Source organism: Pantherophis guttatus, chromosome 1, assembly GCF_059756535.1.
Source record: "Pantherophis guttatus breed Tessera chromosome 1, ASM5975653v1, whole genome shotgun sequence".
NCBI lineage: Eukaryota > Metazoa > Chordata > Lepidosauria > Squamata > Colubridae > Pantherophis > Pantherophis guttatus.
In genome coordinates this window covers 143681141-143704298 of record NC_142063.1, presented here as the reverse complement: position 1 = coordinate 143704298, position 23158 = coordinate 143681141, and the positions used below count along the sequence as shown (strand labels likewise).

The 23158-nt window shown below is 37.8% G+C and overlaps 1 protein-coding gene across 8 annotated transcripts in view; it reads right to left on the bottom strand.

Moving 5' to 3' along the window:
* The window catches only part of GALNT13 (polypeptide N-acetylgalactosaminyltransferase 13), a 233083-nt gene that overhangs the window by 129504 nt on the left and 80421 nt on the right, over positions 1-23158 (bottom strand). For all 8 annotated transcript variants that reach the window (XM_087881889.1, XM_087881887.1, XM_034425248.3 and 5 more), the window contains exon 3: positions 7849-8017. In XM_087881889.1, the coding sequence (XP_087738015.1) occupies positions 7849-8017 (169 nt within the window). The remainder of the gene's footprint in view (positions 1-7848; positions 8018-23158) is intronic.

Genomic DNA, 23158 nt, shown 5'->3' with positions numbered 1-23158 from the left:
TTCCAGAACTGTGAAGGCTTTGTTAGATGTTGTTTGGCAAACTCTAATCTGGCCTTCCTGTTTTTGAGGCTCACCAATGGTTTACATCTTGTGGTGAACTCTCTGTATTCACTCTGGTGAAGTCTTCTCTTGATTGTTGACTTCGACACACATACACCTACCTCCTGAAGAGTGTTCTTGATCTGGCCAACTGTTGTGAAGAGTGTTTTCTTCACCAGGGAAAGAATTCTTCGGTCATCCACCACACTTGTTTTCCATGGTCTCCCAGGTCTTTTGGTGTTGCTGAGCTCACCGGTGCATTCCTTCTTTTTGAGAATGTTTCAAACAGTTGTTTTGGCCACGCCTAATGTTCTTGCTATCTCTCTGATGGGTTTGTTTTGTTTCTTCAGCCTAATGATGGCTTGCTTCACTGATAGTGACAGCTCTTTGGATCTCATCTTGAGAATTGACAGCAACAGATTCCAAATGCAAATAGCACACTTGAAATGAACTCTGGGCCTTTTATCTGCACATTGTAATTGGGGTAATGAGGGAATATCACACACCTGGCCATGGAACAGCTGAGAAGCCAATTGTCCCATTACTTTTGGTCCCTTAACAAGTGGGAGGCACATATACAAACTGCTGTAAATCCTACACCGTTCACCTGAGTTGGATGTACATACCCTCAAATTAAAGCTGACAGTCTGCAGTTAATGCACATTGTGTTTGTTTCATTCCAACTCCATTGTGGTGGTGTATAGAGCCAAAGATGTTAGAATTGTGTCGATGTCCCAATATTTCTGGACCTGACTGTAGCCCTCCTTCCTCCTCCTATTTTCCCCACAATAACTAAACTCTGAGGTGAATTGGGCTGGGAGAGAATGACCTGCTTTTCATATCTAAAGCAGGACTAGAACTCACCATCTCCTGGTTTCTAGCCAGATGCCTTACCCCACTAGACCAAACTGGCTCTTTATGGAGCATATTGTGTATGCCCCATAAAGAATCAATTATGCATAGAACTACTACACATAGGTATGTTATGACAGCATATTATATTTTTCAATTATTTGGATTATTTTAAGTATTAATGTTGTAAATTGTTGTCATGTGACTATTTTTGCAGTTTACCAGAGGCAGTTGAGAAATGCCGTAAAACAAACAGCCTTGCCTTTTAGATATGACTGACTGATTAGGTTAATGAGTCACTCTGGTGCCCCAATTTTCCCTAATGTCAACTGGCTCTTGAAGTTGCTGCCTTCACTCTTGCTCTTAAGTTTTCTTAGCTGTGGCTGTCCATGCAAACAGAAGCTAAACTACATGAAGAAAGCAATTTCATGGTTGAACAGCCTTGCACCATTAAGTCAGAAAACAGAGTTACACTCATTTCACAAGGTAGACTCTGCTGCCAATGAGGTGCACTGACAACTTTCTCCCAACACACAGGGAGGATTTAAAAAGGGGGCGGGGAGGAAATAATGGAAGTGTCTCCTTTTCAAATGCAGTTCTTTAAAAGCCCTGTAATAAGGATTGCATGACTTTTATTACAGCCATTAACTTTTTTTAAGGTCTAATTTTGGAGGGGAAAAACTTAAATGATTCCTACCTTATGCAACATCTTCAAACACTTTATTGGTATGGCCTATGGACTGGTTCCTGGTTGTCACAATCCTAGGCTGGAAATAATCATTATAATTTTAAATGGTGCTTCTGAAATGTATACAGGTAGCCCTCAATTTACGATCACAATTGAGACCAGTATTTATGTTGCTAAGTGAGAAATTTGTTAAGTGAGTTTTGCCCAATTTTACAAATTTCCTTGCCACAGTTCTTAAGTGTATCACTGCAATTGTTAAACTAGAAGCAAAAGCTGTTAAGTGAATCTGGCTTCTCCATTGACTTTGCTTGTCAGAAGGTCACAAAAGGGGGATCACGTGATCCTGGGACACTGCAACCGTCATAAATATGAGTCAGTTGTCAAGCATCCAAATGTAAATCATGTGGCCATGGAAATGCTGCAATGGTCATAACTGTGAAAAATGGTCATAAGTCACTTTTCTCAGTGCCATTGTAACTTTGAACAGTCGAAGTTCGAACACTAAACAACACTAAATGAACTGTTGTAAGTCGAGGACTATCTGTATAAGATAGTTAATTATTCCTATCTTGCAAATGAAGAAGAGGAAATGAAAGTTCCGTTGGCAATATTAAGGGCTGGTTGCAGTGGTGGGATTCAAAATTTTTTACTACCAGTTTTGTGGGTGTGGCTTGGTGGGGGGGGTGGCTTGGTGGGTGTGGCAGGGGAAGGATACTGCAAAATTCCCATATCCTCCCAATCAGTTGGGACTCGGGAGGCAGAGAATAGATGGGGGTGGGGCCAGTCAGAGGTGGTACTTACCAGTTCTCCGAACTACTCAAAATTTCCGCTATCGGTTCTCCAGAACTAGTCAGAACCTGCTGAATACCACCTCTGGCTGGTTGGTTCATAATTTGTCCCTAGGTGAGTTAGCAATAGAAGAATTTCCTTTAATGACGAATGCCATGGCATGGAATAGGGATTGAAACCAATACTTTGCCAGATAGCACATTACTGGAAAGAAAAAGAAAAAAACAGTGGCATGGCACTGTGAACTTGATAGCAAGTGCCTTTATTTGTTGTTTGCTTTGTTTTATCCAGAACTGACACACACTTGATGTTTAGTTGCCCTTTGGAAATACAACAGCTCTTTTCATATACTTTATAATTAAGTGAATGTTTATTTACATAGCATCAGAGATCTTTCCTAGAGAAGACAAAGCCTGTATTTCTGCCCTTGAACCTGTCACTGTGTAAGAAGACAAGACAACAGATACTAAGCAAGGAACCCGTTTTATTGTTTTGTGACTTCTTGGCTCATTTCTCATAATCTTCTGACCATTTGAGTAAACAGAGTCTCAACTGATCTCTCGATTTATGGTGGAAGAATGTAGATTCACCCAACATTTGCATGATACAATGGAATAATAACATGCACATTGTGGAATTTTATATACAGAGCCTCGAGAAGCCCAATTAGCCATTTTAAACTTTAAAGTTCGGGTAATCTTATTCTGTTACACATTCAGTTAGTCTGTTTCTCAACAGTCCCTTCCCCACATTCTCATTTAATCTCATTTTATATTTATTTCATATATACTGCATTGTGTGTTTTCTACAGCACTTAAGGAGAATTTCTATTAAAAGAAAGGGATTTATTTATTTATTACATTTATATACAGTAACTACCCACTCAGGTCAAGCTCTGGGTGGATTAAATGGAAATCTCTTCTTTCCAAACACAGGTCTTTAAAAAACTTGTATTAAGGATTGTATAACTTTTATTACAACGTTTAATCTTTATTTAAAAGACTAACTTTTGGAGACAAAAACACCTAAACATCTGAAAGATGGGATAAAAAGCTTCAAATACATAATCAGATGGTGCTAATATGTTTAATGCTATACAGTTTACTATTTATCTGTTTGCAGTGGTTGGCTTCACTTTTCATAGTTCATTTTAATCATAATTTGGTAGTCAAATCACCGTATTATGATAGTGGCCTGCTTCATATATAATATTAAGCCATAAATCAAGATTTGCAATTGTATTGCCTAAATTCATATATCACACTAAGATAAAACCAAATAAATTACATTAATATTAGAAGCCGGCTGTCTTCAGAACCACTCTGGTGGCGTACAGTTTAAAAAACAGAAAAACTGAAAAAGAAAGAAATTTCTGGGGACTTTGGGGAAAGAAATGGTGAACCGAGGAAGGCTTGGATTTTAATGACGTTGATGACTGAAGCAGAATGAAGAGCTGGACAAGGAGAGGAACTGAGATAGTCCACAAGGGCTCCAGACCAGGGGTCTCCAACCTTGGCAACTTTTAAGACTGTGGACTTCAACTCCCAGAATTCTTCAGCCAGCTTCTGGGAGTTGAAGTCCACAAGTCTAGAAGCTGCCAAGATTGGAGACCTCTGCTCCAGACAGTTGTTCCTTATGAAGAGACCACAAAATAGCAGTCTGCAGCAAGTTTAGAAGTTTAGAGCTCTGGAAGACAATCTTTCTGCTCAAGCGTAGTTGGCATCTTCAAAAGGACACAATTGTTTTGCAACTGCTTTCAGAAATTGCTTGTTAACTGCTTTTCAGCTATTAAGGAACCTTTGAATATGGGAGATAAATTTTGCAGGACCAGGTTAGTTTCCTTCAATCCTTAGTAAAAGAAGTTTTAAATACAAGTTTTAATGACTTATAAAATTATTTTGAAAAAGGGGTGTTTAGAACTTTTGGAAAGTTACAAATGGACTAATCCTTTCCATGAAAAAATGCTTTTCTTTCTATTACTATTAAATGAATAACAGAGTTGGAATTACAATTCAGGAACAGAATTAAAACAGAATTACAATTAAAACAATTACAAATAAAATAATTACCGTTTTCCCCAAAATAAGACATCCCCTGATAATAAGCCCAATCGGGCTTTTGAGCACATGGCAATAAGGCCGAGCGCTTATTTCAGGGTTCAAAAAAATATAAAACAGGGTCTTATTTTTGGGAAAACACGGTACAATTTGAGAACACTTAAACTGAACTTACTAACACAGAATGGAGCATACTATTTTAACATTGGACATATTGAAGGATATTTTTGAACAATGGACACAGAAGTTAATTTTAATAGTGTCTGATTCTATAGACAGACTGTCTAAAAGGTGTTATGAAAGAGGAACAGGTTTTACTGGATAAAAGTAAGAGAGTGAGATTGATCTGAAAGTGGATTTAAAAATGACAAGCTACAATGATATAGAAAAACATATCACACTGGACACATAAATGAAATTGGCTGATGTCCAATAATCAAAAGGAATATAGAAAATAATAAACCAAAAGAGTGACTTGAATAACTTTCTATATTGGATTTACAAAAGAGACTTGTCAAAGCTTTAAAGAATTTAGTGAGAAGAGACAAGAACAAAATGAAAAGAACTCAAATTCTAGGATATGATTTGTTTACAGATAAGGGGACATGGGAAGAAGAGATCTTTTATATATATATATATATATATATATATATATATATATATATATATATATATATATATATATATATTTTAAGAGAAGGTAGCAAGTTTCTAAAATTGTTTGGACATGTAATGAAGGAGAAAGTGATCTCTATGTACTTCTTTGTTTTTCTTTATTATATTCTTATTTTTTCGCTTCTTTTCTATTTTTGTTTCTATTTTTTTCTTTTCTGCATTTTCTATTTTTTCTTTTTAGTTTGCATTACTTTATTTTTTTAATTATAATTTTAAGTTTTAAAAAAAGGAAAAACCTGAAGCATTAAAAAAAAAAAAATTCCCATATACAAAAAAGCCACCACTGCTGAAAGAGTTTCACAAGCATGCTTCTCAGAAGCTTCAACCACTTTTTGGGTGAAGACATTTCAGATCCAGAAAAAGCTTCCATCTGGCAAATCCATCTCTACCTACTGAACAATATCCCAATACCTAGTTTTGGAAACATCAAAACATGGATTGAAAAAGGAAATATAACATGAACAGAAACCAGGATATCACCTTTCTGCCACAAAGCATCTGGGATAATATGAAAGGTAACCATCACACATTTTTATCTTTCATTCTTTAAATCCTGTTTTTTATTATGTTACTACTAAAATGTAAAAAACAATGGCTACTGTACACAAGCAAAATACCATCAGTTGGTTACCCCAGGGCAGGAGTGAAATCTACTTACCTTCCTTACCGGTTTGGAAGTGCATGTGCTCCGCGCACGTCACCTGCGCGCACAGACCTTCTGCGCAAAACCTGTGCATGCGTAGAAGGTAAAAAACACATGACTTCCTGGTTAAAACCAGGAAGTAATGACACCCGGGGAGGTGGGCAGAGCTTTACTCCACCATCACTAGTGGATCACCGAACCAACGGCCAAGATCGCTACCGGACGGGTGATCTGGGAGCATTTCACTCCTGCCCCAGGGTAAAGCTGTTTAAGGTAAAGGTAAAAGTTCCCCTCGCACATACGTGCTAGTCATTCCAGACTCTAGGGGGCAGTGTTTCTAAGCCGAAGAGCCAGCACTGTCCGAAAATGTCTCCATGGTCATGTGGCCGGCATGACTAAATGCCAAAGGCACATGGAGCACTGTTACCTTCCCACCAAAGGTGGTCCCTGTTTTTCTACTTGCAGTTTTACATGCTTTCGAACTGCTAGGTTGGCAGAAGCTGGGGCAAGTAACGGGAGCTCACTCCGTTATGCGGCACTACGGAGTTGAACTACCAAACTGCCGACCTTTCGATCAACAAGCTCAGCATCTTAGCCACTGAACTACCACGTCCCCTGTTTAGAAAAAGCTGTTTAAAAGCTGTTTAGAAAAGGAATGACTGTAACTGAGGACTCTGTATTTTTCTTTATTTGTCTGTTAGCTGTTTACAGAGCTCAAGAGCTATGAATATGATCAAGTACTTTGATCTTATGTAAGAATATCAGTATGAACAAAGAGTGTTATTGCTTTGCTTGACAATACTGATACACATGGACTCATCACTTTACATAAATTGGTCTTGGATTTCACATTATATTGTTCAAATATATTTTTAGTATCTCTGCTGTTCAGCATAACTATCTCCTTATTCTATAAACATTTATGTTCAGTAATGTTTCAGTAATGAATTTCTGTATTTAGAACAGTTACAGTGCAAATGCAGAGATCCCACCATTGTGAAAGCCGCAGGAGGAGTATTTCTTAATATCAAAAGCATGGAAACTTGCAGCTTTTTTAGTAGTGGCCAATTCTAAGTGAAAAGCATCAGCAGAGGCAAGGCCATTATGTCAACCACAGAGGCTGGAGCAGGAAAAGACTTCAAAACTGAAGGCATTTAAATCATTTTTCACAAAGCATCCTTCAAATATCCCAAAGGTGCTTTTTCAAGAGGCAACTGGACTTTCTGGGTTTCCTTTGAAGATGTTTTGCTTCTCATCCAAGAAGCTTCTTCAGTTGCCTCTTGAAAAAGCACCTTTGGGACAACCATGACCTGGATGACTGAGAATCTCCATAGACATCCTTCAAATATATAGTAAAACACTGACAGGTTGGTTAATTTTAGAGGTATTGTTCGCCTATGTCTATTTTCTCTTCCAAATATTCAACAGAGTCTAGGTACTTATCTGCATTCTATCATTGTGCCAGTGAAGCACAAAGTACAGAGCATACCAACAAGAACCTGTCTCCCCCTGTCCCCCCATCAGTTTAGATAATCAACACACATTCTCATTACCATTTTCAGTTCTGTATACCTGCACTGCACTCCAAATCCATATGAAATATTTACATTCATTTCCATCAATAATTTCCCTACAGGTTTCCTTATCTCCTATAAGACAGCCTGTCTGCCACGATTCTATAAACAACACATATTCCCGAGTTTATCTAGCTTTTATACCTGCATACAGTATATCCATTTTCTGAGCAACTTCATTCCTATGCTTAATGCTTGCTTTTTTTCCCAGACATATTAGCAATTTCTATCCGGCAATCTAGTGCTTGGATTCAGGATTCATTCAGGACTCCTTTGTTTCTTGTGGCACAAGATTCAAACCAGGCTTTGATACCCAGTTCATGTCATTCCCCATCTATCTATATATCATGATTCATACATGGTAAGGATGCCAGTACCACAACTATGAAGTTCAAGGCACTTATGTAGCATTTCACAGCATGATTGCCCAGAATTCCCAGTGAGCTCAAATGGATTGATTTCTGTACAGTATAACCACATATGGAAATATAAACAAAGCATTTAAGTGCCAAGATCTATATATCAACTCACCCTTCTAATCTTACATCAGGCAAACTTCGGTTGAATGCAATCATGTCACTAGCCATAAGATTAAATTGGTTGATTTTAAAAAGCTCTTTCATTTTTTCCTGATCATCCTTGGGAATGAGAACTGCTTTTCCCATCTCTCCTGGTCCTTCTTGGCTTCTTGACATAACAGCTGCAAAAGAAGATATAAAAAAATAAATACATGTTTTTAATCATTCTTCATGGTTCTCATCACTTCTATTACATTTTTTTTGGAATCTGGAATCCATAAGCTACGGGGCATTTTTTAAAATTTTGCTTGTGGATTCTGACTTTCAAACTTACATTTCATGAAAAGTTGGAATTAGTAGTTGATCTGAAAATCAGAATTTGAGAAATACCCAGCTTTGGGGAAATCATGCCAAACAATTTATAATAGTTCATTCTCACTGTACATTCCATGATCTCAATATTATCCTTGCCATCATCATGCAAACACATATTAGAGTCATAAGTAAGATTAAAGGTGACACTTCTATCCTTCACACAAGCCTACCAGTTCTTGTCTAACCTTTGTCTGAAAGAGAATGCTTGCAGACAGCGTTCTTCAGGAATCCTGTCTGCTCTAAACATACTAATCAAACAGGGGAGATCAAAGTACATAATGTAAGACCAGCAGAGGGAATCACACCTCCACATAGCTGAAATGGAATGAACTAAAAGAAATGGATAAAACCTTATTTTAGTAATGATTGGCACATGCTTATTGGCACAATTTAGTTCTTCATACTGTATTCCTGATGATAACAGTCAAATATTTTGGAGATTTTGGAGAGTCAAGTCTCAAGAGTTCTTTGTTGTTTGCTGATTTTGTTTTATTAAAGCAGCCAAGGAGAATATGCTGGTAGAGAGATCTTAAATTATCAGTCGCTCGACCTCAATGCCTACAAAAATAATCAGTGATCATTTGAGATCATTAGAAAATTAACTATATCTAGGTAACAGCAAATCAGGAGAAGCTGTTCTGAATGAATCTGTTATCTGAGCTTAACTATCACCATTATACCATTGCTAACGCATTGTTGAAATTCTCTATTTTGGACTCCATTTTTAACTGGTTCATATTTTCCACTACTCAAGCTGGTAGGGCAACCAAAGTGTATTCTGTATTTCACTATACTGACTATCTCACAATTCTATCCAGCTTCCATTTTTTTAGAGAGAGAAGAATGAAACTTCCTTTCCAAATTATTTTAAGGCTGAGGACTATCCGTATGACTGTGATATACAATTTATAAAAAGAGGTGGGGGAGGAAGTAGACCTTTAAAGGATAAAATGACCAGAGAGAATTAGAAACCAACAGATCAGTAAAATGGATTGTGCTGTCAAGCCTTTAGCAACTTCTTACAGCCCAAAAGGTTAGATTCTCCCAGAGACGTATAAGCCAGTTTAATTGAAAGGAAAAACAGGACTCGGTTACAGAATCTTAGAAACCATTTACGCATACTTTTGCAACCCATTTATCAGTTAAGTTTATGTGGGCTGGGAGTCCTCAATCCTCTTCCAGACTGCAGCAATGGAGAAGATGCTGATGATTTCCCTGATGTCCTGATCCTTAATATTTTGCAAACTGCCGTCCCCTTTCCTGGATCTTAAGAAGTCCATTACATATACATCGCGGGTACAGAATCAATTACTTTGAGAGAAAGAGATGGAATATGATGTGGGCTTGCTGGAACTTCAAACAGAAACCCCCCACATTGCAATACTCTGATCCAGCTCCTATTTGACAAATGAATATGTTCAATAACAGAGATGTAGACAAAGCATAGTACGTTACTGCTGCAATAGCCCTGATAAGCTATTCTGGAACAACTGTGGAATTAAATTGGCACATTTTTTAACTCTACCCAACACAGTAGAAAAAGAGAGAGAGAGAGAGAGAGAGGGGGGGGGGGAGAGAGAGGGAGGGAGGGAGGGAGGGAGGGAACACGCATGCATGTCTGTCTTTGTTGACTCCTGGCAACTGCCTAGACTGGAACCTGCAGTATTCTTAACAAGGTTTTTCAGAAATGATTTGCTACTGTCTGCTTCCTGGGGCTAAGAGAAAGTGACTGGCCCCAGGTCACACAGTCAGCTTCATGTCTATGGCAGGACTAGAACTCACAGATCCCTGGTAGCTCAGTATCTTAATTACCACACCAATATGAAATCCCCTTAAAAGATTTAACACAGCAGCTACAAAGCTAATGAGATTTTACTTCCAGACCTTACCAAACAACTGTCCAATTCTTCATCTATTGATAGCAAATTTCTCAGAATTTGGATGAAACAAAGTGCTTCCGGCTAAAAATAACAATCAAGGGAAATCTTTGATTGCTGTGGAGAAGAAAAGCTTCAGCCATTCTGTTTTCTTCAGAAAGGAAAACCTCTGTCTAGACAAGTTACGCTGATTTAACTGGACGAGCTTTGATTTCAGTAAGTCCGCAGGAAGTTCAAAGCAATGCTAGATGTTATCAACATTTACTTTTCTACCTTGATTGCATGAATACTCTCATGGGTGTCCTTATAGGAAGAAATTCATTCATAATGGAAATCATGGTGTGTACATGCAAGTATCCCAAGAGGAATTAATTATACCTAATTCCCAAGAGGAATTAAGGAGGATATTTCTGTTTCCCTATCATCCTGTTGTCCTTTCAGATCTTCTGTGATAGAATCAAGCTCTTACTCAAAAATTAAAATTAAACTATCAGTAACGGTAGGATTTTGTTTTCCTTTATCAGCCAACACCCCAATTTACATCTCCATATATTTAGTTGACCGATCATGTCAGGTACACATACATTGACTGTCCAAATTATCAAGGAATGTAAGAAAACTCTAAAGAGATTGCAATCACAATTGATACTGCAGTTCCTTTTTTGTTCAAACCATTTTTTTGTGTACCTGCCACAGATTAACCATTTGAACTCTGCGCCTCCCTTCAGATATTTCTACAACTCCAGAGCGGAATTGTATATATGATCCATACAGAAAAGTTACAGCACTGTACCAGAAAATCAGAATTTGTTTTACTGTTGCTGTATTCCCCTTTTAGAAAGAAAAGAAAACCTTAACAGAACAGCAAAAAAATAATTATATTATTATATTATAAAATATAGTACAGTACAGTACAGTACAGTACAGTACAATACAATACAATACAATACAATACAATACATAGTATGTCACAGACGTGACTACACCTCCTCACATTTCGTAAATATTTAAGTATATTTTTTCATGTGACAACACTGAAGAAATGACACTTGGCTACAATGTAAAGTAGTGAGTATACAGCTTATATAACAGTGTAAATGTGCTGTCCCCTCAAAATAACACAGCACACAGCCACCGTGCTGCAGCTCAGTTTCAGGGTCTTGGCAATCTTCTTATAGCCTAGGCCAGTGATGGCGAACCTATGGCATGTGTGTACTACACTGTACTACATGCAAGAGCCTGTAGTACAGTGGACTGAAGCACTGTTATTAACATCTGCTGCTTGCAATTACTGCAAGTTCAAATCTCACCAGACTCAAGGTTGACTCAGCCTTCCATCCTTTCAAAGGTAGGTGAAATGAGGATCCAGATTGTGGGGGGCAATAAGTTGACTTTGTATAAATATACAAAAGTATGAAGGCTATTGCTTAACACATTGTAAGCCACCCTGAGTCTCCGGAGAAGGGTGGCATATAAATTAAAGCAAAAAATAATAATAATAATAATAGATGGTACACAGAGACCTCTCTGCAGGCAAGCCAGCCATTGCCCCAGTCCAGCTCCACTGCGCATGTGCGGCGCCTCCCACCAGCCACTGGTCTTCAGGACTCTGCTGTGCATGTGCCAAGGGTGGATGCAGGCGCAGGGGGGGAAGGTTGGTGCAGAAGGCTCATGCAGCCCCCCTGCGCCCTGTTTTGGACCCGGAAAGCCTCCTGCACCAACCTGGAAGCCAAAACAGGGCACAGAGGATGGGGCACATGCATGGGGATCACTCGCATTGCATTTTGGGGGTTCAGGCACATGTGCGTGCATTCGCACACACATGTGAACGCTAACCATCACTGGCCTAGGCCATCTTTATGTAGAGCAACAATTTGTTTTTTCAGATCCTCAGAGAGTTCATTGCCATGAGGTGCCATGTTGAACTTTCAGTGACCAGTATGAGAGAGTGAGAGTGATAACACTAAATTTAACACACCTGCTCCCCCTTCACACCTGAGACCTTGTAACACTAATGCGTCACATGACACCATGGAGGGAAAATGGCTTCTTGGGCCCCATTTGGACATTATCATTTAGGGGTGTACTCACTTTTGTTGCCAGCAGTTTATACAGTAATGGCTGTGTGTTGCGTTATTTTGAGGGGACAGCACATTTACACTGTTATTCAAGCTATATACTCACTACTTTACATTGTAGCCAAGTGTCATTTCTTCAATGTTGTCACATGAAAGATATACTTAAATATTTACAAAATGTGAGCGGGTGTACTCACTTCTGTGACATACTGTAATATATAATTCTCTGCATCATGCAGCAAGGCTATTCCTTGCCTGCCTAGAAAATACTGGAATCAGATAGGCACTTGAGAAGCAACTTAAGTGACGTGCTTGGGTGCAGCAAATTCTCCCATACTTTTTTTAATCCCTCAAGACTAAGGAGTATCTGCTGGAAGAATTTTTTTTTTCATAATCTGTTAATCTAGCATCTTCTTTTTCAAGTGTTCTTGGTATAGAACTGTACTAAAGAACATATCATTGTTCTCACATGGAATCTGAATCAGCAGCTACAAAGACTTTGAGAAAGTGGCAACACAGACCAACAATCTTAACAAGGCTTATCTCATCAAGATTTCCTCTCCTTCTCTTTGGGATGTCAAATTCCAATGATTTCTTGACATAAAGGTCTGCAAGACATCTATTCTATTTTTTTCCCCTCTTTCAAGTTTAGATCTTCTGGTAGATCAAGGGCAATCTTTGTAAGAAAGGCATTTTTGATTTTTGGGATAATTGATGCAGCTGGACAGACAAGGTGATCAAAAGTTCAAGAAAGAAACTGATGCAACTGTAAGTGGTCTAAGGTTAAAATATATATTTAAATTAAAACTACTTCATTGTTTTCCAAATTGCTTCATTAGGAATAGCCACTTTTGTAATGATATGCTTTGGATAATTATATTGTACAGACAAAACATTACTAGGCAATTAAGTAACCTGGTGTGTATTTTCAGTAGAAACATTGATATAAGGGATTATTTCATCATTTTCAAACTTAACTTAAACAACACTACAATGTACTGAGATACTGAAATTCCAGGGAATTGTCTTTTGTCTTCTGGTAATTGGCTAGATAATTTAGGTGCTAGTCTAGCATTGGGGAAACCTGAGTCCTACTTTGGTCATGGAAGTCAACTGGAGGACTTTGATCCAGTCATTCTTTCTTATTCCTAGGAAAAAGAAGGTAACGTTATATCCAAAAATATTGCCAAGGAACCTATCTAGATGTTGATGGTGGTTTGTTCTATGTTTAGCTTCCGAACGTATCATCACCAGGCTAGGTGATATCCTCAGCGGGACTCTGGTTGAAGCGTCTTGTTTCAGTTCTTCACTACTTTTATTGATTTGGTGTGGTCATGTGGTCGACAGGTCACATGACCGGCTGGTCATGCCATGTGGCTTCTCGTGTGACCAACTGGTCATCATGTGTAAAGGTCATTGTTTATAGTAGATGGCTATAGGTTATAGAGACAGCGTTGAGCCCCACTTCACTTGCTGACTTTCAGACATAATGACCAGCTGGTCACACGACTCACTGACCACATAACCACATGAGATCAATAGAAGCAGTGAACTGAAAAAAGACATTTTGACCGATGTCCCGCTGAGTATGCCACCTAGCCTGGTGGCAAAACATTTGGAAGCTATACAGCAAGCTCAGAGAACAAACCACCAGCAATATCTGCCATCCGAGCCACAAATATTTTCTATCATTTTTTTCCCAAGTTTTTTATTTTTTTACAAACATATCAATGCGTGAACAGTGTGGCACATGAGCATCATACATTTTAGTACAAATAAAATAATATTCATCATATTTACTACGTTTGACAAGCTTATATAGTTCTAGTAATAATACACATATTTATGTTAAATTATAATCTTTCACTATTTAATTATTCAGTATTTCAATATGTTATTTTTATGTCAATCACCATATTCTGAGTGTCATTCTTTTTAATCCAAATAAAATATTATTAATCATATTTGTTACATTTAGGAAGTTTATAGTTCTAATCATAATACACATATTTATGTTAAATTATAATATTCCACTATTTAGTTATTCAATATTTCAATATGTTATTTTTATGCCAATCACCATATTATTCAAGCATACTTAATAATACCATCATTCAAGTTCTAATTTCCCCTCGTTATTACTTCACCTTATTATATAAAAATGTGTATTCCATTAATATTAATATCCATTAACCAAGAGCCATGGTAGTACAGTGGCTTAATGCACCCTGTTATTAACACAGCTGCCTGCAATTTCTGCAGGTTCGAATCTTACCAGGCTCAAGGTTGACTCAGCCTTCCATCCTTTCTAAGGTAGGTTAAATGAGGATCCAGTTTGTGGGGGCAATAAGCTGACTTTGTATAAATATACAAAAGTATGAAGGCTATTGCTTAACACATTGTAAGCCACCCTGAGTCTCGGGAGAAGGGCGGCATATAAATCAAATTTTTTTTATATATATATATATATATATATATATATATATATATATATATATATATATCTCCCTCTCTCTAGTTTCCATCCCTATTCTAACTTTTAATTATGCCACTATATTTAAAAATATCCCCTTTCTATCCATCATCTCTTGCCTGCTTTAAACTTTTAATTGTTCGATTCTTAGCTAACCTCCCATATTCCTCTCTTGGATCTTTATCTCTATCTGCTTCCACATCTTGACCAATCATTTTAAACATTTCTCTTCTCTGCCCTTTTCCATTGTCTAATTTTCAAAATATCTATTCTTGCCCCTATCTCTCTTCCAAAAAAGTCTTCTTGCAACTCCACTTCCTTTTTTAATTCCCTTAAAATACTCTCCCCTCGGCTTATTTCATCAGTCATTATTGTTTTTATTGTTATCCCCTTCTTGTCATCTTGTTTTATTTGTTCTGTTTTTTCATCTACTCTTTCAATTGGCTCCTCTTCCTAGGCATCTTGGTCACCTCTTCTCCTTTGTATCATGTTTTCCAGCTCTCCATCTATACTCTGCATTTTATTCATAATTTCCTTGTATCTTCTTGTCAAAGTATCCTTAATACTTTGAATTTCTGACACCGTTTCTTCCCAAATTCCACTTATTTCTTGCTGGTGGAGCATCTCGTTTAGTTTTATTTTGTCCCTCTTTTGTCCAATAATCCAAAAACCATATATTCAAACCTAAAGTCACTTCTCAAAAAGTTCAATATTCATAAAACTTTATATCCCAAAGCTGATCAACCTATTCCTCTGAATAGTCCTAAAACTTTTTTCCAGAACCTTCATAAGAACCTCTATAAATTCAGTCTTGTGTTGTAGCTTTCAGTGGTCACTTAATAATAATGTCTTTCTTATTCTCACATTTAAATCTCCAATAGCCAAGTATTTCCAGAATTTTGGAATTTTCTGTATTTTTAAAGGTTTTTTCCTTTCTCCCTTTGATTCTTTTTCCTTCAGTTTTGAAATTCTCAAAATGTTAAATCACTGCTTTTAAAAATAGCAGTGGGCTCTCTTTTCCTGGATATTCTTTTGGGGTTGAGTTTTAAATAAAAAGGATTCTTCTCACCCAGTTCCAAACACTGTTCACCAACTCCGCTCCAGTATAGTTCTTAGGTGTTTCTCGGCTGTCCCAGCTTTGTGGCAGCCATCTTTAGGCTGCCTCTTCTCCTCACCATGGCATAGAGGGGGGAAAAGCCCAGGGTTCAGCAGGAGAATTGCAATCTCTCCTGAGACCTCTCAGGGTGCCCCTCCTTAGTTTCACTCCCCTACAAGGTGGCTTTGGCTCCTATCGGAGCCCACAAATAGGGAAAATACAGCAAAGGGAATGTGGAAACCCATCCCCTGTGTCGGAAATCACCATAATGTCAGCCAGAAGTCCATAAGTTCTATCATTTGTAAACTCCCTGGATTTGTCCCTATAATCGGAAGGGGTGAAGTTGGACTCAAAACAGAAAAAAAAAAAAAAAAGCACCCAAAGAAATATAAAAGTAAGAAATTGAAACATCTAAATGAATTACAAATTACTATAAGTTACCCCAAAATGTTTGCAGCATATGCGCACATCAGACAAAACATTGGCACCAGGTTGCAAGGCTAAAGTTAATTTAAAATTTTTAAAAACCATAGTTCAGTTCCGTTGAATGCACTGCCCTCCCAAATTCTTTGGGAAAGAAATTCCAATGCTCGTGTAATAAGTAAGTTAATGATAATGCACAGAAAAAATAGAAGAATAAAAGCAAACAATATAAAATGTATAGTATGTGCTATTAGTAATTTTGTTCTTTTAAAGTCTTTCTGACATGCTTACGCTTTGACCCAAATGTATAGTGTTTACAGAAAAACTATCACAATATTGTACCTGCATGGATGTAGTAATTCTTCTAAAACATGTCAAGCAACATCTTTGGTTATATTAGTTAGCTGCAGGCCACTATTAGCAGCAAAAAGAGCCTTGGTAGTACACTGTTATTAAGCTGGTTAAGACCAGCTGCCTGCAATTACTGTAGGTTCGAATCTCGCCAAGGCTCAAGGTTGACTCAGCCTTCCATCCTTTCTAAGGTAGGTAAATTGAGGACCCAGTTGTGGGGGCAATAAGCTGATTTTGTATAAATATACAAAAGGATGAAGGCTATTGCTGAGCACATTGTAAGCCGCCCTGAGTCTCCGGAGAAGGGCGGCATATAAATCAAATTTTAAAAAAAAAGAAAGAAAGAAACTAGCAATTGTCAGCAATGGGCTGACGAGAATGTAGCCAAGGCTCTTATGTGACAGCCACAACATAGTAGCCCATGTTCTAAAGAACCCACTTTACATTAATAAATATTTCATACCCCCAACATATTCTATTCATAGAAGAATGAGCATGATGCTAGAACCAGGAAAATGGATTTTCCCGCGTATGAAGCACAGCATGGGAGAAGAATAAAGCTAAAATTTCGTCTACTCTGTAACTTCTATCAAAGCAACAGATTCAACTGATCAATTATCATTTGGATCTGTGCATAACGGCACGAAGAAATGTATTCCCTATTCCTCCACCAAAACCCCAATCTTTGTTTTGTCTGGAAAGCATGGGTGCCTTGCCCTAGGAATGATAAAAGGCACGCTCTGCAGTTCATTAAACTTGAGACTGAAGAAAATATCCAAACCGTGCCATTTTGCTTCCCTTGATTTCTCCCCAAACAGAAATTCTGCATTTTCTCTCAACAGGAACAGTTCTTCGGCACTTATTTTTTTGGCATGACTCCACATTCCTCAATATATGCATTACCATCAAATCCTCTGAATATATCCCAATGCCTAAACAACACATGATATTTGGATTACTGAACTGTGTGTATATTATACCAATCCATGTTTTTAATTATGAATCGCTAATGAATTTCAGATAATTTGAATAAATACATTGTGTTGTAAGCGCAAGATGCCAGGTCTTCAAATGGCAAAAATGAATATTTTTTAAATCATTATTTAATTGTATACATATAGGAACATTCAGAAATCTACTAGTAACCATTTTTAAGACAGAGGCGCCCTGGAGGTGCAGTGGTTGTAAAGCAGTATTGCAGGTAAACTGCCCACAGTCTGGAGTTCGATCCTGATGGGATTTAAGGTTGACTCAGCCTTCCATCCTTCCAAAATCAGTAAAATGAGGACCCAGATTGTTAAGGGCAATATACAAATAATGCTTCTACGTTGTAAATCACCCAGAGAGTGCTTTAAAGTACAATGGACAGTATATAAGCCTAAGTGCTATTGCTAGAGCATTTTACTTCCAAAATATTTCACTTTCATGTTTCATTTATAAATGCTTCACGTTGCTTTATACAGATTGTTAAAAAGCTCAGATACATGGATTTTTGCACAAACTATGAGGTCTTCCTTATTAACCTATGTTCTTCAGTAAGGGATGCACAAGAGCGTTTTTATATAAGTAGTAATCCTCGACTTACAACAGTTCTTTTAGTGACTGCTCAAAGTTATAACGGCACTGAATAAAATGACTTACAACCGTTTTTCATAGTTACAACCTTTTGCAGCATCCCCATGATCACCTGATCAAAATTCAGATACTTGGAACTGGTTCATATTTATGACCATTACTGTGTCCCACAAATAGTTTCTGGTTAGTTCTTGACAAGAGGTGTGAATATCCTAACTTAGGATCTTAGAGAAGTTCCCTGAGGATGGGCTCAAGCACAAGCCTGAAAACTTGGAAGAATAAAACTTTGGTTCCAGTGACCAACTCAGATTGGATCCTGCAACATTATTCTGGGACACATATATTGGCCTTCATTTGCAAGATCTTAACTTAATTCAGGATTTGTTATTCTAATTCTAAATGTATTGCTTACTAAAGTAAATTTATTGGAAGAATATAATCTGTTCTTTGTTTTTATGACTGATAGGAATTCCTTCTTATTAATAACTGCAACACTACTTCACTTAATCTTAAAGCTTATTAAAGGGGAGCATGGGAGACCACCATGAAATGGGATGCCAGCATATTGGAAGAAAAAAAATGCAAACAATGATTATTCCAAATTATAAAACAATCAACACATAATCTAAAATCTGTGTATATAAGACCTACAATATAATTTAAAATTAATCACGATTAAATATTACAGGGCATCCGTATTCATATTCACATTTGGAAGTAAAGTAGCTTCACACATAAATATTGTGAAAAATATCTCTTTAAATATATTAAAATGTTTCTCCTCTTGACCATAGTTATATATTATTGTATTCAAAGTTAAATGCTGAAAGATAGCATAACATTTTAAAAATAAAATATGGTGTCTTTATTTTCTATATTTGAGTTCTGAAATAGAGTCTTAAATGTGAATGAAAATATTTTAGCTCCTGGCTGTGGTAAAGCATCTGTATGATTTGCTTTGGTTTTGAATTGGATTCATTACAGCACTGTAAATGTTGGTAGATTGCCAAAGTTCTATATGGGAAGAAAATCTAATCCTGGTGTCTAATGATCTCATTAAGAACATTGGAAAAAATAGCTTACTGGACAGACAAAATCACTGATTTATTCTATTTTTTAATGTTAAGGAATTATTTCCTCTTGTAAATTAAATCAGTTTTAGAATTGGTTCCAATAATCACTTGCAAGAAGAATTAACTTTCTATTATTAATAGAAGCTGAGGAAAATAGACAATTTTCCTATACCAATTTTCTGGCATTTGTTTGACCAACTGTGATTTGAGAAGTGCCAATGTTATCATCCAAAATGCCATCCTATGAAAAATATACTTCTTATAGCCAAATAAGGAGTCTGGTTATCTTTTCCTGAGCTAATTTTAGCTTTAACAAAATACCAGATTTGGAAGGGATCTTGGAGGTCGTCTAGTCCAACCCCCTGTTCAGACAGGAAAACCTATACTCATGATGTTAAACCTATGGCACACGTACCACACGTGTAGCCATATCAGTAGGCACGCGAGCTCAGCTCCAGCGCACATGCGCTCCGGCCACCTGATTTTTGGGCCTTCTGGGCCTACCAGAAGTAGGGAAACAGGTTGTTTCCTGCCTCCAGAGAGCCTCAGAGGGTGGTGGGGAAGGCCCATTTTTCTCTCTCACCTGGCTCCAGAACCTTTCTAGGAGTCTGGGGAGGGCGAAAACGGCCTTCCCCCCACCCCCAGAGGCCCTCCAGAGGCCAGAAACAGCCCGTTTGCCAACTTCCAGTGGGACTGGAAGACCCGTTTTTTGCGGCCCACAGCCTCCAGAGCCTCTCTAGGAGTCTGGGGAGGGCAAAAATGGCCTTCCCACCCCCCTGGAGGGCCTCCGGAGGCCGAAAACGGCCCATTTGCCAACTTCCGGTCCCACTGGAAGTTGGCAAACGGGCCATTTCTGGTCTCCGGAGGGGCTCCAGGGGGGTGGGGAACTCCATTTTCACCCTACCTATCCAGACTCCTAGAGAGGCTCTGGAGGCTGGGGACAAATTGGCACACATCAAAGGATATAAATAGGCAAAACATAGCCATAAACACATAGAATGATTACATATAAATGGGGACAGTAGGACAGGGACGGTAGGCACGGTGGTGCGCTTATGCATGCCCCCTTACTCTCCAGGTTTAGTTTAAAGCTTTCCAGATGACCTTGGTAAAATCCCTTCCAAAGAAATGCTTTTTAGTCTTTATAAGATGCAGCCCTTTTCAACAGATTTTATTGCATATAATTAGTGCTTCATTCAACAAGATAAGCTCACCAGATACTGTCCTTATGCATTCTTATCTTAAACAGTGAATATGAACGTCACAATGTTTACTTAAGGATAAATCTGTGTAGGATTCTGCTACACTGTAATAATAATAATAATAATAATAATAATAATAATAATAATAATAATAATAGCAGCCTCAAAGGCTGTGAATCTCACTAAAGATTAAATAATAATAATAATAATAATAATAATAATAATAATAATAATAATAATAATAATAAATGGAAACTATTTCAAGTTCTACCTGTCTGTAACTATGTAGTATAATTCAGTGTTAGTCCTAATACACACTGAAATGTTTCCTCCCCTCACTAACGGTGAATAGAGTCACACAATCACATAAAATCACTGTCATTTTCTTTATGGAAGCGTTGGTTAGGTATGTTTTAGTCATAGTCAGAAATAACTTCACTGAAAAGATATAAAGTACAAATACCAAATATTTTATATGTGGTAGTTCCTCCACCACCACCCTTAAAAACATACACTAAAAGGTCAGATAATTAAAAGATTGGAATTAAAGAGAAAAGGATTAGGGGCAAACGAAAAGAAACGATTTCTGAGATTCTATGAACTCAATAACCCTGCATTTTTGTAAAACACGACCATTTTTTTTCCTCCTTAAAGAAGGCAATACTCCCTAGCAACAAGGGAGTATGTGTTACACATGTAGAGGAAACAAGCAACTTCAAATGAATGCTTTCCATTAAAAACAAACAAGTGAAATTAAAAGCTAGCAATCTGATCGTAGAAACAGTAGCTTTACTTCTCATTGCAAATTCAAATTTGTCAAACCATTTGCAGAAACCTATTTTTCACCAGCGAGTTAGAAAACGTTTAAAGTTTTATTATACCACAACTCTCATGATCCACATTTGTTACTTATAAATCAAACATACAATTTTATTATTGGGTCTATACATTCATGGGTACATATCAGTTATTTAATGTGCAAATTCTCTCTTTTCATCATCTTACATACAATAAGTATTCAGCATCTAGTGCAGACAGCTTTGATCGTTTAACAAGACCAAGTGTCCTGAAAACAAGTAAAGGAATCTTTTTCTTGACCTTTCAGATCTGCTAAAATATTGGGTGGGCAAAAGAAGCCTTTGAAGGTTGCTGGGCTGTGGGAGAAATGAAGGGCAAGTATGTGATTTAAAGACCTTTTGTCAACAACATTCAGAAATGTCAAATAGGCAGAAACCTGGTTGGAAACTATAATTTTTAACCCAAAATGTTCAGAAAAATAAAGTATAGAAACTGGTCCCAATCGTGTGTATATAAAACCTATAGAAGAGCAATTACTACATAAAAAAGTCCTGCTAGTTCACTCCAGCCAGAACCAGTGATAGACATAGGTGAGCTTGGGTTTCTTTCTTCAGGGTTACCACCCTTCCTTCAACTTCCATATTCATAATAGGGTTACTGTATTTAATTACAGTAGAATGGAGGCTATCATTAGCTGAAGATAGAGTAAAGGACTGGAGCCCTCATTTTTACTGCTCATACTATCATTAGCCTTGGTCAGCGAATACTTTATATATTTGCTTGTTTATTTCAAATACTCCTGGGCTGTTTCCATCATCATGACTACAAGTGACTCACAATAATAATCAACACATTGTCAACAACATAATTTTAAACAATCACGGTAACATTAATATACAAAAGTTAATCGTGATAATTCAGAACCGTTGTCCAACATGTATCACCATAAATCATCCAAGTCTATGCAACCGTAACCTAGAACTAAGGAGAAATTTCCTGACAGTGAGAACAGTTGATCAGTGGAATGACTTGCCTCCAAGAAGTTGTGAATGCTCTTACACTGGAAGTTTTTAAGAAGAGATTGGACAACCACTTGTCTGAAATTCGTATAGGGCAGTGATGGCTAACCTTTTTGCCGTCGCGTGCCAAAAACAGGGGGGAGCATGGGGGCGTCGAGCGCGCACATGCCCACACCCATTATTCAATGTGCCCCACCCTTGTGCATGCATGTGCAACTCCCCTGTGCGACCCCGCTTTTGGCACTTGATGGTCCAGTGGGCCCGGTAGGCTCATTTTTTGCCCTCCCCAGGCTCCAGAGGCTTTCTAGGAGCCTGGGGAGGGCGAAAACGGCCTTCCCCACTCCCCCGAAGGCCCTCTGGAGGCCAGAAACGGCCCGTTTCCCAACTTCCAGAAAGGCCCAAAAGTCAGCTGGCCAGCGCATGATGCGGGCTGGAGCTGAGCTAGGGCAATGCTCACGTGGCCACAGATATGGCTCCGGGTGCCACTTAGGGTTTGGACTAGAAGACCTCCAAGGTCCCTTCCAACTCTGTTATTCTGTATTATTTATTCTTTCACAGCTCATGCTTCAGCCCCAGAAATAACTCTGTTCTCTGGAAATGAATCTATATAACAAAATGTCAAGTTCTTTTCTTTGCTTTCTCCTTCAGATTCACAAGTTCCATCTTAACATGAAATAAAGTTCTCCAAGCTTGGGAATGGCTAGCAAACAGAAAAGAGAACATCTAATATTACTTCAGCATTCTCAAAACTTCAACTATGATTATATTTTTATATAAAGGAATGAAGCTTGAGCCGAGGAAGAGGAGATATCATATTTATATTTAATGCACTCTGAAAGTCTCTATCCCTTGAGAGAATCCATTGCAAGCACGGATAACATCTACAGTCATTTCTGAGCTAAATGACTAGAATTTTGTGCAGAACCAGGACAGTATTAAATCATGTAATTCCAACTAGTTCCCAGGCTTTTTAAAGGACCTAA